At 39.4% G+C, this 18,962-nt stretch overlaps 1 protein-coding gene across 2 annotated transcripts in view; it reads right to left on the bottom strand.

The window, feature by feature from the left end:
• The window catches only part of RYR2 (ryanodine receptor 2), a 390,793-nt gene that overhangs the window by 18,681 nt on the left and 353,150 nt on the right, over positions 1-18,962 (bottom strand). For both annotated transcript variants that reach the window (XM_078383124.1, XM_078383125.1), the window contains exons 89-100: positions 18,799-18,927; positions 17,452-17,556; positions 14,430-14,511; positions 11,340-12,643; positions 10,883-10,950; positions 9,967-10,114; positions 6,960-7,046; positions 6,514-6,732; positions 5,411-5,541; positions 2,849-2,891; positions 1,943-2,076; positions 1,423-1,483 (exon numbers count right to left, since the gene is read on the bottom strand). In XM_078383124.1, the coding sequence (XP_078239250.1) occupies positions 1,423-1,483; positions 1,943-2,076; positions 2,849-2,891; positions 5,411-5,541; positions 6,514-6,732; positions 6,960-7,046; positions 9,967-10,114; positions 10,883-10,950; positions 11,340-12,643; positions 14,430-14,511; positions 17,452-17,556; positions 18,799-18,927 (2,511 nt within the window). The remainder of the gene's footprint in view (positions 1-1,422; positions 1,484-1,942; positions 2,077-2,848; positions 2,892-5,410; positions 5,542-6,513; positions 6,733-6,959; positions 7,047-9,966; positions 10,115-10,882; positions 10,951-11,339; positions 12,644-14,429; positions 14,512-17,451; positions 17,557-18,798; positions 18,928-18,962) is intronic.

Raw genomic sequence — 18,962 nt, forward strand, 5'->3', positions numbered from 1 at the left:
GGTCTCCATGCCAGAACCCCCAGGCGCACCCCCTTGCTGTCTCCCAAGAATAAGAAGAGTCGACTGCAGTATGCCAAAAGTCATGTGGGCAAACCACAAAAGTTGTGGGATAGTGTTCTGTGGACCGATGAAACAAAATTAGAACTGTTTGGGCCCATGGATCAACGCTATGTTTGGAGGAGGAAGAACAAGGCATATGACAAAAAGAACACCTTGACTACTGTGAAGTATGGCGGAGGGTCAATAATGCTTTGGGGCTGTTTTGCTTCTGCAGGTACAGGGAAGCTTCAGCGTGTACAAGGTACCATGAATTCTCTTCAGTACCAGGAGATATTGGATGAAAATGTGATGCAGTCCGTCACACACCTGAGGCTTGGGAGACGTTGGACTTTTCAACAGGACAATGATCCCAAGCATACCTCCAAGTCCACTAGAGCATGGTTGCAGAGGAAAGGCTGGAACATTTTGGAGTGGCCATCGCAGTCACCAGACTTAAATCCGATTGAGAACCTCTGGTGGGACTTAAAGAAAGCAGTTGCAGTACGCAAGCCTAAGAATTTGACTGAACTGGAGGCTTTTGCCCATGAAGAATGGGCGAAGATACCCGTAGATCGCTGCAAGACACTTGTGTCAAGCTATGCTTCACGTTTAAAAGCTGTTATAACTGTAAAAGGATGTTGTACTAAGTACTAAGATTGAATGTCACTTGGGGGTTGAATAAAAACTAATAATGATGTGAGCACAGAAAAGACATTTGTGGTTATTTCATTATAAACTTAAGGTTATATTTCTCTGACCTACAAGTGCCTCTTTCATGTAAATGTAAGCAAGATGACTGAATGATCAAAATCAATGTCAAAATGGCCAAAACATTCAATTTCAGTGGGGGTTGAATAATTTTGAACACAACTGTACCTGATCCAAGGTATTTTCCCCTCTAGTGGGACAGTCCACATTCTCAAAACAACTGAAGATTTGCAAGCATTCAGGCTCACAAATCACCCACTATCTCACATTTAGATATCTAGACCATCATCATGTAGGGCACAGTAAAAAAAAGAAAACCCACAGGTACAAGAATTAATGGGAGATGGCTAGATTATTTTAGCATAAGCATTCATAGCCAACAATGAAACCTACACCACAATTTTAAAAAGGATCATAAAAGGGAAAACAAGAAGAAAAAAATAACTGATTTTTTAAATCATGAAAATATCAATGCGAAGTCAATATAGAATAGCTTGATTCCTTGTAGTATCCAATCAATGGTCATACAAACTGTGCTGTATATCAAGTAAAGTGCCCTGCTGAGATTGCCTGTATGTACCCAGAATCTTAATATATTGACATCCAGGTGCTTAGGTTCACTATTAATATCCTCACATCTCACACTGTAATTAATATGTGATGATATAAACTTACATTATCTGTAAAAACAACTCCCAATTTCCACATCTGATACTTTACATCAATAGAATTTAATCTGAAAAGGAAAATATAAGACACAAGACATCTTCAATATGTAAATAACGGCTATCTCATTTTGCCCAGGAAACAGGCTAATGAAGCAAATTGCCAACAACTAACATGACTTCAATTCTTATACTCTAATGGACAATGATTGGTACTAGTGTAGCTAAGGACAGGCATTTTCACAGGCGTTTCTAAATTCCACAAAATTCTTCAAGCAAGTTAGTCTAAACGTATCTGTGTCCTATTATAATGAAGTAAAGGTATATTATCCTGATAGATCGTCTTCTGCACCAAACAAAATCTACCCGAGTCCTACTAATATCAGGGTGTACTGTTAAAGCAGTCTGAGAACGTAAGTCATTAAAACCAAACACTCTTCAAAAACCCAAGAAAATTCATAACTTGTAAAAAAAAAGCACTGTTGTTTTTAACAAACTTTTTTTTAAAAAAAAAGAAGAAGAAAACTTACACAGCTGATAATGAACTATCTTTTTTAGGTTTCTTTTTTTCTCGGGCATCACTGAAATCTAGAGCAGCTTTGTCCATTCCCAGCAATTCACTGATTCTGTCCTTCCCATAGAACTCTCCGTATTTATCCATAACCTGAAAGAATCAGATTGATTGTTAATCTTTTCTCTGTTTATTAGGCAAATGATACATTATTTCTTACCTAAAACCAAAATATTCCAATAGCCCAGTCACGATACAGTTAGGCTGAATATTATTTTATAGAAGTAGATTTACTAATGATCCTGCATTCTGATAATGGAGCTCGAATAATCAAGCTGAATACCCAACATCCTAGGGATATGAGCATAACAGCATAACTGTACTCATTAATGTAAGTGGATTCCAAGCATGCTACTGGATACAAATATATTATAAGTAAACATAATATAAAGACTATCATTGAATAAATATATGGAGGCTTGAGTGGGGACAAGGTAAGACATCTATTTTTTTCTAATGTGCTTTTCAACACTAGCACCACTTCCAACTTTCATGCTGAGCGTGCAGAACATGGCCGTGGAGCTGCCATGCTTCAGGACTGGATCAATGCCCCCTCCTACTTTAAACCCACTACACTAGGGCCCAAACTAGGTGCTGAAAACTTTTTTTCATCTCCTTAACAGATGATTGGTGGTACTGCCTGACAGGGCTCACTGCACAACTGGAGCTTCATGAACAGTAAACCTTCTGCTGTGGGCATTGTTTCTGGGATGGGAAGCGTATAATAAGGAATCTGGTCACATCAGTCAATGGTTACAATCCATTAATTGTAACCATTGACTGATGTAGGTTTAAAGTAGGAGTGTAGCTAACTGAAAATAAGACATATGGTTTTTTTCGGGGGAGGGGAATTAAAAAGCATTACCTTTCTTTTTACAAACTTGTCCCAGTAATTGTTAGGAAATGACCTAAAGAGATAAAGAAAATTATGTTTCAATGTAAGCCATTGCTCAGAAAATTAAACTTTTTAAAAAGAATTTCACAGGGAATAATTGTTAAGGGGGATTGGAACTCCCTGCATGTAAGCTTGACACAACAATCTAATACAAAAAAAGTTCTCCAGAAAGGTGCTGAAGGGCTACTGGCACCTCCTGACCAAACAGATGTACACATGGGACACTTTCAGGGTTTTCCAGTAAATGGCATTAGGCCAGATCACACTGAGATTCACAAGGATTGAATTTATCTCTTTGTGTATGAAATTTTACTTCTCAGGTGGAAGAAGTATCTTTTAAGAAGTATTTGGGGCTATATCTCATCACTGTTTAAGGCAGATCTGTTCAAATGTCCCATTTTAATTCTCTTATTAACCAGTATATCAATAGTAATATACAAACCAAATTTTAGCTGTCTGCCTTGTTATGATGATGTGACTTTACCATTTGGAGTTATAAATGATGGCACTACGATCCCCATGTCAACAAAAGTACATACATATTTTCAGATTAATTTTGTTGCTTTGTTTCTACTACAGGATCTTAAAGGTCTTATAACTCTAAAATAGAAAATAATGAAGAAAATATACTAAACATAATGAAATACTTAAATCAACAGTTGCAAGTAACAACCACACTTTCCCACATATACCAATTTTGGGAATTCCACTTAGAAATTCAAGGTATAGTTCAAGTTCCCCTTATGTGTAAAAAAATGGGGGAAACACTTAATTACCATATTTCATTAATAATGAGAAATTTCAGCCTTTTTGATCTGCAACAGATTTAATACTTATGAGTAAAGCTGCCAGTCTAAAATCTATTGTGCTATGAATTATTTTTAAACACAGAAGGTAAATAACGTCATAACAAAAAAGCTTGTAGCTCCTTGAAATCTAAGAGATTTTATCTGGTTTAAGCTTCTGTGGCTAGTCAATGAAACATAGGCTGGTATCCTGTTGCCATGGAATGTGCTGTGGACAGTCAGTTCCATGCAGTGTTCTTCCCTGACCACCACTCATGCACTCTGGAATCCAGCAACTCCTTACATGCTTATGCACATACCTGAATAATGCTTTTTTGTTGCTTTTGTCATCTCTCACTAACCTCAGCTCATTCTTGGCTTTTCCCTTCCTAACACAATCCTGCAATTCAATTTCAAGCCATCCTGATGAAGTTCTTCATGCTATGGCTAAATATATTCTTCCCAGTCCTTGTGAGATGTAACCCATCACTTGTCTGCAGTCCATCTTCTAGGAAGCAAAGCTCATGCTCCCAAAAACCAAATCCCTCATGTCAGCATCATCTTAGTAGCTATTTGTTTACCCAGAATATTTTCCTTTCCCTTTCTATTTCACTTATGAGTACAGGTAAGATGGACAAAAAGACTATCTGAGCTCCAAAGTCCCTGACTTTTCTTCAAAAAGCTTCAAAGTCTGATGTGGTTTCTTCATAGTTCCTCCTGGCTGTGTCATTTGTTCCCAAACGGATGAGGAAAAAAGAGTTGACCTGCCTCCATGAGTTTTATGAGTGATGGTAATCCTTTCCCAAACTGTCCTCCAGAGAGACAGCTTACCTGGCAGGTCCATGGATCTACTTGGTATATTTCACTTTTAATCCCACTCAGGAGGGAGTCTCCTACTACCTACTCTACTCTTCTTCTTTTTGTAGAGCATAGGTTCAATGACTCTGTTTGGCTGAGCTTCAGCCTCTCTATGTCCTCCTGCTGGATCTCCTGCATGTCTCCCCCTGCATGCTGTCTGCCAGATTCATCTTCAAAAATCTGATAGTGGTTTTGCAGTTCCACTAGTAAACAGTATCTCTTTTTTGCTCCTAAATATAACTCTTTTCCTTGGTGCTCCCTCCATTGTGTTTGTTCTCAGCATTCTCCTCCTTTGCTTTGCTTTTCTGTTCTTCCACCTCCAGAATCACCCTTGGCTGCTGCTCAAGACTTCTGTTTATGTATTCTTCATCTTCTCTTATAGTCTTAAGCATGGCCACTCAGTGCTCCAGTTCTCTCCTCACTTTTTCTTTCAACGGTACCACTGGTTTGCACTTGCTGCCTGTGTATGCCGTGTTGTTCTCAGACATGAAGACAAACGCTGCACAGTTTGCAGGTCACCATCATTGAAGTGTCTCTTCCTTCCATAAACCCTGTTACCTTTTTACTTTCTTCTGTTTGTATATGAGTGCCCTTTCCTTTGTCTTGTCTGTCCTGAAGGATCCTAAGTAAGTCCGCTAATATATAACTCTGTCTGTCTCCTTGATCTCCCCTTTTCTTTTTCCTCTTCCTCCAGTAGACCCTTTCCTTACTACCTTACTTTATGACCTCCCCACCCTAATCAAACTTCTGTTATTTCCCCCTGGTCACTCGCTCCCTGGGTCTGTCCTAGTTTTATTCTTCTGTTGTGCTGTTGGGAGTCAGCAAGCAGAAAGGTTAAAAAAGAGAGAATACCTTTTAAAACCCAAGAGTAAATTAAAAAAAACCTTACTGTGTGTTGATGACAAGTCTATCCCACTGTCCTTTAATATCATCTTCTGAAGGCTGTTCTGTAATATACAGCCCATCAAACTCCAATTTTCTTGCAACTTCTTTTTCTCTTTTAAATATAACGAGTGGGACCTGAAATTGAAATACAAATATACCAAAATGTAAATTAAATTCCCTACTGAACTTAGAACAACAGCACTTTGAGAACAGCTGGCTGCTTAGAAAAATACAAAGATTGAATAAACCAGTACAAATAACAAACAGTTTATTGGTATATGAAAGACAAAGAAATTCTATTTGCTATAAGCTTTCATGGACTGTAGCCCACTTCATCAGATGCATCAGTTCTCACAAGGCTCATTGTTTTTGCTGCAACAGAATAAACATGCTTATTACATGAACCTGAATAACCTATTAAAGGACAATACAGTGGTGCCTCGCTTGACAATCGCTTTTGCAATGTTTTAATAGGCAGAAATTGCTTAACGACGATCAGTTCCCTGCTTTGGGAACCAATTTTTCGCTTAACAACGATCTTTACAGCTTATCGTCGGGTCTTCAAAATGGCCGCCCGCTGTTTAAAATAGCTCCCCGCTGTGTTTTAGGGCGGATTCCTTGCTTTACAGGCACCAAAAATGGCCAACCTATGGAGGATCTTCTCTGGACGCTGAGGTATTTTGCCCATTGAACCAGTTTTCTCTCCCTGTTCTCCCATGCCACTTCATACACCACTCTAGGGTGTCCCCAAAGATGTAGAAGGCACAGAGGACTACAGAAGGAAGGAGAGTCTTATCTGATGCCTTTGATGGCATCCTTTCCATGCCAGGCAAAGGCTCTTTTCCATCACACCCTAAACTCAAGAAGCTTTTAACATCCTTAAATGTATGGTGCCATCAGTCACCTCAGCTTTTTCTATTTATTGTTATTATTACACAGTTGTTTTCTTTAAACACTTTTGATTTGCTGTACTGGAGATTGTAACTGAAGAATGATATAAAAATCTCGAAAATAAGCTAAGAACACACTCAGTCTATACCATCAAAATCTAAATATACAAGTACTGTTCGTTACTGCTTCAGCACAGCTACTTCCTTGTCTCCTTACTTTCAAACAGTAGTATCCAATGATACAGAAAAATGAAATGACTGTGTGCAGAATAGCTAAGATCCGTAGAGTAGGTTCCATATAGCCACTGCTCTCCTCAAGAACATAGTGCACTGTGATGATTCGATGAGATGGACTTTCCAGGCTACTTAGTTTGGGGTTTTCAGCAGCGTTAACTACAGGAAACTCCTTTTCCTCTGCTACTGCAGACGTGGAGACCTGTTTTGGAGAGAGGCAAACAGAAGTGAATGGACTAACAATTGGACATAAATGTCACCTGTCTATAAATTATACATGAAAGAGAAGGCAAATGATACTTTGATTTTATACCATGTTACACACTATTAAACACAAAACTGATTCTAGCACATGAAGACTCATGGCTTTTTAATATGTTAAGTTCTTTACTCATCAAAGTATAAAGATTTACCACTTGAAGGATTTACCTTATAGAAAAGTAGAATGAAATTAATGGCAAATGCAACAAACAAAGCTAGCATCCTCATATTGTAGAAGTTCCGAGCAAAATAATTCTGGAATAAAACAAACAGAAAACGATAAACCTGCTTATCTGAATAATCAAATTCATTAAATTTTCAAAGTGGTATATTGAAAAATCAGTTTTCAAATCTTGCACAATATGAGAGAGAGATTACAGGCTGTTATGGATGGGGTTGTAACCTCCTTGAAGGACCAGATTCCTAATTCAAGGGTGCTCTGAGACTCAGCATTGCTCTGGGAAAGCCAGGTAGCTGTTGTCACTAGAGATGGGCACGAATTAAAAAACAAATCACTAAATTCATTCAAAAATCACTAATTCACCGATTCATATTCATGCAAATCAATGCCCCCAACAAATATGAATCAATGCATTTTTAGATATTTTTCATTCGCTATTTCATTTGGCTATAAAATGCCCCCCAAATCAGATACAGACTCCAAATTTGCAGGGATGCTTCCTCTGAAACACACACACACACCCAAATCTCTCCAAGTCTGATGAATATTGGGTTCCACCAAGCCAGCTACTAAACTGCACTTTCCTGGGGGGACCCATTTTGTGGGTGTATAACTTAGACGTCTGAAATCCAGTCTTTACAAAAGTTGTAGGAATCCTAGAGGAGAGTCAGGGAACACATCCTTGTGATTTTGGTATCTCTAGGTGCCTGGGGGATCCTCTTTGTGAATGCATTACTTGGACAATCTAAATCCAATCCTCAGCAAATTTGCCAGGTTTCTAGAGGAGAGTCAGGGGAGGATTCCCTGCTAATTTGGTATCTCTAGGTGCTTTGGGGCTGTTTTAGAGGGGTTTAAAGTAAAAAAAAAATGAATTGACTGATCAATTTGTTGATTTGTCAGAAAAAATGTAAATTCATAATTTATGATTTGTCAACATTGACGAATCACGAAGTAAAAGCAATCACATTTTTTCTGATTTGTGCCCATCTTTTCTTCTCACCAGGAGTGTCATTGCACACCTTCCTAAGGTGAACAGATTTGGGCACAGTTACCTTTGCCTTAGTTATTTTTCACTTGCACTGGAACATGGTCTACATGGGATTACCCTTGGAAAGTGTCTGGAAACCTATTGCACCTGGCACAAAAAGTGACAGATTTCTGTCTAGAATGTGCTTTAGAGTTCATATAATACCAGTCTTGAAACAACTGCATTGATTTCCAGCATTAATTTAAAGCATTGGTTTTGATCTATAATGCCCTACACCAGTGGTCCCCAACCCCCGGTCTGTGACCCGGCACATGGGCTAGGCAGGACTGGGCTGCGGACACAGATCTCCTGCTCCTCCACAAGTCCCCCTCGCGAGCGCTGCCCCACGCATGCGTGCGACTGCGTCGTGCCCCTGCATGAGCGTATCATGCCCCCATGCGAGCGTGCCATGCTCCTGCACGAGCATACCATGCCCCCACATGAGCGTGCCACACCCGTGCAAGCGCATCACCATCCCTGCGAGTACGCCATGCTCCTGTGCATGTGCACACCACGCCCCTGTGCATACAGACCCTCCCAACCAGTCCATGGTTGGGAAAAGGTTGGGGACCACTGCCCTACACAACTCAGGACCAGCATATATGAAAGACTGCCTCCTTTATATATTTGCCTAGAGTGTGAGATACTCAGAATAGGCCATGCTGTCCACCCCACACCCTATGAGGTTAGGGTGATTGGTACGTAGAAGCATGTAAAGTGTGGAATTGCATCCCAAGAAAAGTTAAATGGGCTCCATCTATGTTGAACTTCCATTGGTCACCTAAAATAGTACTGTTCTGAAGGGCATTTTGTCTCTCAGAATGGTTTTTTTTAATGGTATTTTGCTTTTGCTTATGCTCTCAGTGCTATCTTTCATTCTGTTAAATGTTTTTAAATCTGTTATTTAATATTCTAAATTTGTTTAAATGTTTATCATTTTTCCTTGAATATTTAGATTTTGTTGCAAATCCTCATTGGAGACTTAGTGGACAGAAAGGTAATGAACAGGTGTTTTAAATCAAATAAATCAATTTAGATTATTCAAATGATTTACAGAAATAAATTATGCTCCTTTTCACCACTCCAACAGTAAGTAAAACAAATGTTGATCTCCCCAATAACTTTTATTTCTCATAATCTCATTCATTCAGTCTTCATATTATACCATTCTTTTTGTTAGAAAGTCAAAAAAGCAGTACACAAAAACCCTAAAATAAAGCAATAAAAGCGTAAAATCAACAGTAATTGTATCATTCAAATCACTAAAATTAAAATATACTAAAATGACTTAAAAGGTTCTGTCAGCATTCTTATTTCTCACAATTATATGCCCGCAGGTGAAACTAAGTTAACAATGACATAAACACCTGACAATTGAAATGTTCTAAATGACTATAAAAGTCCCCTCAGTATTATAATGCATCTGCAGGACATGCCAAATGGTACAAATGCAGCTGAATTCAAAAGGGTTATTTTTCAAAATGTCCTGGGAAGAAGCACAATCTTCTTGAATAAAACGGCATGGATTATGTTTTTTTTAAAACAAACAAACTATCATGTTTAACCAGCCATAGAGGGGTTTCATAAGTTACAACTTTCCTATTCATGTCTTCTTTAGCAAATTTTGGAAAAGACTCCAGTATTGGACAAAAGCTTCTGTCTTGATTGTGGAAGATGTTTAGTGCAGTGGAGCATTTCTGCTGCTGGAACAGGAAAGGAAGTGATTTTCACCACTTCCCCCACCCTCTTGCAATCCCCTACCTAAGGAAATCTACTCTTGAGATAACCCTTTGGAACAGAACTGAAGATAGCACTGAAAGCATCAGGGAACCAAGCTGGAGTGTCCAGAGCAGAGTTTCGTGTAGGGAGTCTTTGGGCTAATGGGAGCAATTCTAGATCTAAATCATAGTACTCATGTACTATGCAAATTTTATTCCATTCCAGATTTCACTGAAGAGACATCTTACAAGAAGTTTCTGTTGGTATGCAATTATTTTCTTCCAGAAGGCAGACTCTTGTGTTTCTGGTTCACCGTGCCTATGTTTGTGATGTTGCCTTTGCTTCTGTTTTTCTTTGTCATCTTTTATTTTATCCTCCTTTTCACCATCTTCTCCTCTGAAAACATAAATTATCTCTTTGCAATAAAAATACATTATCTCAATGAGCAATGAAGCTAGCTGTGTAAGTCACATATTTCATAAGAGCTTTTCAAAAGATTGGTTCCTTGTTCAAGCAGTCTCATTTGTGAAAACATAATAATAAGAAAGGGTGGTTAGGAAATATATAGATAAGGGCTTATAAAAACTAACAAGATACAACTTTTCCAATGGGTTTGACACAGCGGAAAGAAGCCTACTGACACCAGAAGGCAAAAGTATACTTTTGCCATGTACCACTGTTTCTGTCAGAAGTAACATTCCCCTGCCCTTTTCCCTTCAGCTTTTTAAGCACCCTAAAACCTGCTCTGCAGAGTTAGGAAATTGTCTGGACACTTAAAAAAAACACACACACACATAATTTGCAGTTATTGCAAGCATCGCTAATTAGTCACTGTGCTATATTCTAAGCCAGTGGTTCTTAACCTTTGTTACTTGGATGTTTTTGAACTGCAACTCCCAGAAACCCCAGCCAGCACAGTTGGTGGTGAAGGCTTCTGGGAGTTGCAGTCCAAAACCCCTGAGTAATCCAAGGTTAAGAACCAGTGTTCTAAGCAATATAGCTGATGCAGCACCATTATAGTAAAAGCATAACAAATAAGATTGCTCATCTGCATTGCTGTTCTATGACATTTATTTAAAATGAACTCCCATTGATTTAAGTGGATTTCATAAGACCATAATTTTGATAAGTAAGTACACAAATACTGTAAGCATTGATACATACTCTGCTTTTTCAGGTTCAGTTTTAGATTCTTCTCTGTCATCCTTTTCATTTTCATGCACTTTCTGGTCCTTCAATGAACAGAATATATCCAAGATGGCAGAAAATATTATAACACATTTTAAAACAAACATGTTTTAAAACAACAAAAGAAAAAAGCCAGAATAACTGTGTACAAACATACTTATAACTGATTTTGTACATAAAATTGGGCACCACAGTTTCACTTACAGAGATCACTTTTACTGTAAAAACCAAACCAGTATGCAATAGAAAGATTTGAGATTCTGCCCACATCTCCTCAGAAGTAAAGCTTTGACTGCTCAATGTCATTTTTAAAAAATCTGAAATATTTATTTCAAATACCTAAGCATAGTTTTTTTCCTTAAAAGTACAGTATGACTATCAGGCTATCAGGTTTAAATAGCGTACAAACACATGTACAAATCATAAAGTGTACCTGGTTTTTTTCTTGCACTTCAGGTAAAGGAAGCAGAGAAGGGCTGCTCAGCAAATCACTTAGGCCTGCATTTGGATTATGTGGGATCAGTTTATACTGTCCTCCCTCTCTTTTTAAATCTAACCCAAATATATCTGAGAGAAGGTCACTGTCTTCTGCCAAAGCTTTGAGGTCTGTTAGATCTTCTGCAGGCAGGGTGGCCTCAGCTGGTTTCCTTTCCACTTCTTCCCCTTCACCACGCACTTCATCTTGAGTGGGGTCAGGCATATTGGCTAAAAGCTCAGCCACCTTTATCTTCTTAGCTCCTTCAACCAGGCTCCCTCCAAGGAGAAAGCTGGACATAATTTGAAAGAAGCCTCGGAAGACACTTGATATAAAATGCATTAAGCCCATTAAGATGCTCCAATAGGAGGAAAATAAAGCCATTACCATGTCTTTCATTGTCATTTTTGCCATTTTTTTCATCTGCTTCTTTATACTTTTCATGCTCAGCATTTTCAGGAGGGTCATGGTGTTGTACCTGAGAGCTACTAAAGCAGATTTGATAGTCACTAGGGAGAAGAAACCTATTCTAGGATCTTGTTCCTCAGGCTTCTCATTCTCATTTTCTTCTTTATTTGCAGACCTCTCATTTAAATCCGATTCAGAGATCTGAGCTGCCAACTGCATTTCAAAGATGGTATCCTCACAGAAATTCACAAAAAGTTCCATTTTTTCCTTTTCCCCACCTTCATTTACTACATCAAAGATAAACTGCCTCTTTGATTCTTTGACTTGAGGTTTTTCCCACTGTGTCCGACTTGATTCACTTATCTCAAAGTAAACTCGCTCAATGCGCTTTGCGCTGCCCATTATTTCAATGCGGCCCAAAAAGGGCTGAAAATAGTTCAGGACACTGTCTGCCAATTCAAGGAAAGTTTGCAGGCGAGTATCATGAGGCATGTGCTCTGACAGGTTTGTCAGGAGTACAGCAACATTAAAACCAATGTCTTTGGCTGGCTCATGAAACCGCTTCACAAATTCCTCGTAGTCCAAAGTCTCATTTTCATCTGTTTCAGCACAGGAGAGCAGAAACTCTGTTTCAGATTGAGTGTAATGCTTGTGGCTTTCCATTGCTTTCTGGAAATCCCTTTTTGAAATTACTCCTTTACCATCAGGATCGTATTCTTTGAATGCATCGGAGAAAGTTAAATCCTTCAATTTTAAGAACATATCGAAAAACTTTAAAATCATTTCTACATTGTTGGACGATTCCACTAGCATATCAACCATCTGTTTGCCAATTGTTCCATTCACAACGTTACCTAGATGTGGAAAAATTTATACTTTTACTGAAATACTTAACTGATTCAGTGACAAGCAGAAATGGGGTATGCCTCGTAAAATACACCAGGTACCCCCAAAACAGCCATTTAGAATTTCACAGATCAGCACTCATATAGTCTGGAAATAATTTTAAAAAGATTGAACAAGATTTCCATTTGAATGCCCGTAAACATTTATGTTTTTTTATTTATAGGTACAAAACACTGTCAGTGCTTTCCATTTATTCCTATCTAAGCTATCTCTAACCTTCATTTAGGCCAGGATCCCCACATACACATACAAACATAGGGAAGAGGTTAAGATAACTGGATTGACCTCCCTCTCCTGCAGTCTTTTCCAGTTCAAGCTCGGTCCTATGAATCTGCCAAACTGTTTTTGGAGGGCTGGTGGGAACATGAGACAGTATGTAGGAATGACTGTACAGTGGGGTCTTGACTTGAGAACTTAATCCGTATTGGAAGGCGGTTCTCAAGTCAAAAAGTTCTCAGGTCAAATCTGCATTTCCCATAGGAATGCATTGGAAACCATTTGATCCGTATCTGCTCTTTTCCGACCATAGAAACTAATGGGAAGCTGCTATTCTGCCTTTGACCACTAGAGGGGGATATTTTGTTTTTTTCTTAGGTCAAGAAAGGTTCAGGGAAGGCAGGGAAAATACAGTCCAGGCAGTACCAGGCAGTCTGAAGACTGTCTCCCAATCCACTCTCTAAACGCTGGGAGGAGTGAGGAAGCAGACAGGCACCCTTTTCACTGGCCAACAGTTAACTGAAAGTTCACATTTTGCACTTTCCCTGCCTCCCACGTGGGTTTTTTTCAGTTCTTAAATCTAAGTATGTAAGTCAAGTCAATATTTTCCTATGAGAGCGGTTCTTAAGTCAAAATGTTCTTAACTCGAGCCATTCTTAAGTCAAGACCCCACTGTACAACATTTCTTGCAAAGCAACTGTTTGGAGGACCTGGGATAGAGAGAAAGGAAGTGAACTTAACTGAAGGCACTTGTGGGTTACAGGAACATTGCTGGGATAGGAGGCCTGCAAGAACTGTGTGCTGTCCTCCCCAATCAAGTTATGCTCTGGCTAGAAGAAGCACTGATGGTGATGAATTTAGCTGCAGGTAGGAATTCAGAGGAGTAGAGACACAGCAGGTAGGCTGAATTGAAGATCTCCAGGGACTAATCTTTGCTTAGGGTTAGGATTGCCCTTTTGAAGCTGCCTATTTATTCATTTATATAATTTATTTTCATTTCTACACTGCCTTTCCCCAATTAAGGAACCCTAGTCGGTTCACAAGTTATTAAAAAACAAACTGACTAAAACCACAGTAAATGATACCACTAATAACTATTAAACATGTAACAATAAAACAACTAGTTAAAACTGTTAGAACTGTATTGTGGGCGAAAGGGGATTATGAAAGCTATTCATTTGCTTCATTAAATGCTGTTTGCTTAATAGTCATTGTGTATTACCAATATAGGTAAACATTTTAAATTTGATTATTGGTTGGTTGGAGATTTCATACAATGCTAAATTAGAAGGCTGCATACTCTTAGGCCAAATTAGGGTTTTAAATGTTTCTTTGCATGCAATTTGTCCATCAAAAAAAGCAAATCAAAGCCATTGGGATGGGGACTATTAATGACTGGTACTGCAGCAGGCTAAGAGGAATAATAATCAGCCTTCCCACCCAGAAGTAAGTCTGAATCTTATCTCTTTACAATTTAAAAGCAGACTTAAAAAAAAAAGTTAAAATGAACTTTACCACCTTCTAACATAGATAGCAACATGACCACCATATCTTTCTGAAGATCCATTAATTCTTTCAATAATTCAATTTGGCTAGAGTCCTGTAAACATAAAACACAATATTCAAGACAACGTGCTTCTAACCCAGTCTGTACAATCACATAGCTGCCTTTCTCCAGCTTATTTTGGAAGTTCATTAATATCTGCAAAGTTTCCTACAGCTTCAGGTTACTGTGTCTCTTTGCACATTGCTTTGAAAACTGCCTAAATGCTTGAGAATGGATTTTCAGGGGACATAGTAACTGTAAAGTATGAAACAGATGTGAAAGTCCCAAATCACTTACAAAATACAATATATGATTCTTTTTATCTAAGCTTGAAGAAAAAATATAGTCTGCATAGTCTCATCATGAGGGTGGTTCATTTGGGTCAAGAAGGACTGCACCCATGTAAGTGGCTCCAAGGTTACAGCATCAGTTTTCATTGTAATAACTGCTTGACATGAAGTTTAAGTGAATTATTTTACTATCCACATATGAAGAACACCATGGCAATACACTAAAGCTTTGAAAGACAGACCAAACTTTTAAAATTCAAGTGTATTGATGTACTATTATTCCTTTAAAACTATTTATTTCCATCTTGTTTCCCAATGAAATTACTGTATTTTTCGCTCCATAAGGTGCACCAAATTTTTAGGAGAAGAAAACAGGAAAAAAATAATCTGTTTTCTTCTCCTAAATGTTGGTGAGCCTAGGGTGTGTTCCAGGAACCTTTAGAGACTCACCCTGCCCCCTGGGGGGTGAGAGGGGGCGAAATCGCCAACTTCTGAGACTCTTTTGAGGCTTGGGAAGCTTCAAAAGAGTCCCAGAAGGTGGCGATTTTGCCCCCTCTGACCCCTGGAGGGGCAGGGTGAGTCTCTAAAGGGTCCTAGGGTGTGTTCCAGGATCCTTTAGAGACTCACCCTGCCACCCCGGGGTCAGAGGGGGCGAAATCGCTACCTTCTGGGACTCTTCTGAAGCTTCCCAAGCCTCAAAAGAGTCCCAGAAGCTGGCGATTTCGCCCATGCTGGCCCCATGGGGGGGGGGAGGGAGCATCGCAAGGGTCTGAGTGAGCCTTCCAGAACCCTTGCGACACTCACCCACCTGGAACCTGGCGATTTTGCCCGTGTTGGCCTCATGTGGGTGGGGGAGTGTCGCAAGGGTCCTGGAAGGCTCACTCAGACCCTTGCGATGCTTCCCCCATGGGGCCAGAGGGGTTGAAATCACCCTGGAAGCTGGCGATTTCACCCGCGCTGGCCCCTTGGGGGTGGAGGGAGCATCTCAAGGGTCCTGGAAGGCTCACTCAGACTCTTGCAACACTCCCCCCACCTGGAAGCTGGTGATTTCGCCTGCACTGGCCCCATGGGGGGTGGAGCAGCATCACAAAGGTCCGAGTGAGCCTTCCAGGACCCTTGCAACACTCCCCCCACCTGGAAGCTGGCAATTTTGTCCACGCTGGCCCCGTGGGGGTGGGGGAGGCGGCGCAGGGGTCCTGGAAGGCTCACTCGGACCCTTGTGATGCTTCCTCACCCCCCACGGAGCCAACAGGGGCGAAATTGCTGCCTTCGCTCCATAAGACACACAGACTCCCCCCCACATTTTTTGGGGGGGAAGTGCATCTTATGGAGCAAAAAATACGGTATTGGATCTTCAGTGAGAAGAACTGAAGAACTGTTTTATTTATTAAAATAACTGCTTTTTTAAAATAAATTCTGCTTTCAAAGCAATGATTGGCTCTGAAGTGGTTCTAGTATCAAAGTGCAAAGATCTTTTATCTTTCAAGTTTCATTAGAAGGGATAAAAGATTTTGCTCCTATTAACAGAAGTCCACATCCCTCATTCAGTTTTCTCATCATTAGGAGGAAACTATGAGCAGAAGATTCTTCTTTCTCTTTTTGGATTTGTCCTTTTGGAATTACATGCAAGTAAATGCACATCCTTGAAAAGATGTATATTTGGGGAAAACCTTTTCCTACTGAGGGAAAAATGTATGCATTGTAGAATAGGCATTAATTTCCAATTCAGGGATGGGAAGAAGGCCTGCCACCTAAAAAAGAACTTGGACAGGATGAGAGGAATACTACTGACAATCCCAGAGACAGTAACAAAAAGAAAACTGACAGATTTTTCACACCTTTATCTATCTCTATCCTCATATTTCTGAGAATAGATTACTGTTAGAATTCAGGCCATGTATTCTTATTAATATACTGGAAGCTAAACAGAGGGGTGCAAAACAAAGTTTTATATGAGAAGCATACAAGGTAGTTGGATCAAAAACTTTAATAACCTTTCAGAATGGTTGCTTTATGGATTAAGGAATGTGCATTTGTGGTAGAGGATTCTGATGCCTTTCCCTCCAAATCCATTCTTTTGCTGGAGGGAAAAGAGCTTTTACCAAATTGGCCCTGTTTTCTCAGCTCAGTTCTATGAGTTCCCCATCCATTTGAAGTGAATGTGGATTGGCAGGTAGTTGGACAGGCAGAAAAAGGAGAGGAAACTCCTTGTTATTACTGTACAAGTCAGAGGCATTGATTAGCTAATGCCATGACCCCACAAGCTCTTCAGATTACACTGAAACATACCGAAATGCACTTGTGGCACTGGAATACACAGCTAACAAAACTTTTACCTGCCCACTTTCTTTGTTGATGGCAAGTTATGTATTACTGACTTTTATTTGAAATTTCCCCATCTTGTTGTCATTACTGAAGACAGGATTAGAAAGAAGCAGAAAATTAGTTAATTTTATTTTCTGTGGAAGAGCCTAAGGTGCTGCTTTCCCGATTAGTTATTCTATTTGCACAGCGTAGTTGCCCATTTTGGGTGGTGCAGCTGCCCACATTCAACTCTCCAAATTTCTCCTGCTATAATTTATACTGTACCAACTTCATTTCAATATTTCTGAACAAAATTAATTGAACAAGTACATGCTATATGTTTTATGTAACAAAACAGTAATTATCTGGTATATTGTTTTTTAAAAAAAGAATTCTGTACCTGAGAGAGCTTCATCTGCATGTGGGCAAATACATGAAGAAAACCAACTACAGCATCCCATAGTCTGCTGTGTGCAAGACTCTGCTGGTTCCCTGTACATGGACCCTGCAAAGATTTCCCCAAGCCCAAAGAGGAATAAGGTTACACATGCCCCCCAAAAAGGATGTTTGCAATTTCAAAGATGAATCTAACATGAATTGTATCTGCAGCCTGACTGATCTCACATGACAATGAGAGTGGTTGTAATAAAAGCTTGTACAAAAGCTTCCTTAAAGACTTAAAGCTTTCAGCAACTGTCAACAAATATTCTCATGTCCTTCCCATTTTACAGAGGGGCATGATTATGGACTAGCACAAACACATGGTTCTGCTGTGAGACAAATGAGGCAAGTAGCTTAGTGGCAAACATTGTGGGAAGGCAATGGCAGGAGCAACTCCATTCTTCCTCCTCATCCTCCCAGACAGTATCTTGTGTTAGAGAACAAACGTGTGAACATGCCACACAGCCTGCTCTGCTTTTCCTGAATCAGCCTGCTGCCATTGTGATAGAGGACATTACCTTGTTGTCCATGCTAAGATAAGTGCTGCAGAGCCAGTGTGGTGTAGCATAGTGCCGCATGTTATATTGCAGTTATTCCCAGCCTTGGTAACCCAGGTGTTCTTGAACTGCAACTCCCAGAAACCCTGGACAGTATAGCTGGTGATGAAGGCTTCTGGAAATTGCAGCCCAGTAACTCCTGAGTTACTCAAGGTTGGGAACTACTGCTATAGCAGATAGACTCAGGAAATCTGGGTTCCAATCCCCAGTCGACTGTGATAGATCCTTGTTGGGGGCGGGGAATTCCTTAAACATCTTGCATACCTCAACAACCTTATAAAATAAGTAAGTAAAATTTTATTATGCAGTCATAGACCCAATTATACATAAAGTACATAAAATAAATAAATAGTATCGTATAAAATCTTGCTATAGAGTTTTGTGAATTTTCATAGCTGAAAATAAAAACTTATAAAGGTTGATGTAAGTTGGAAGTGCCTCAAAGGCACACAACAGGATAATATTTATTCATTTATTCATTCATTTATTTTTCATTTAATTTATATGCCGCCCACACTACCCAAAGGTCTCATAATAACAATATGTGCAAATGGGAGATATGTCTACATCATTTGACTGAATGTAGATACTGGAGTGTGCAAAGGGCTACTCTGCAATTATACACTTGTATTTTAAACAAACCTTCATTGCAAAAGTTAATTATGCAGCATACCAAATGGATTTCATACTATATTCCATTGTTTTGTCCTGCTGTTGTTTTACTTCTCAAATATATTTCTAAAGCTTACCTGAATATATTCAGTAAGAGTATTGAAGACCTGCTTTGCCACTTGAATTGCTTTAGAGAAATTACGTTGTCCTTGTTCATCAATAACATCTTTTCCAGAATAATACCAATAAAAATCACTAATTGATTCCTGAAGTGGAGAAAGAAAGATATAATAAAGTACAC

This window comes from Pogona vitticeps, chromosome 1, assembly GCF_051106095.1.
Source record: "Pogona vitticeps strain Pit_001003342236 chromosome 1, PviZW2.1, whole genome shotgun sequence".
Lineage (NCBI taxonomy): Eukaryota > Metazoa > Chordata > Lepidosauria > Squamata > Agamidae > Pogona > Pogona vitticeps.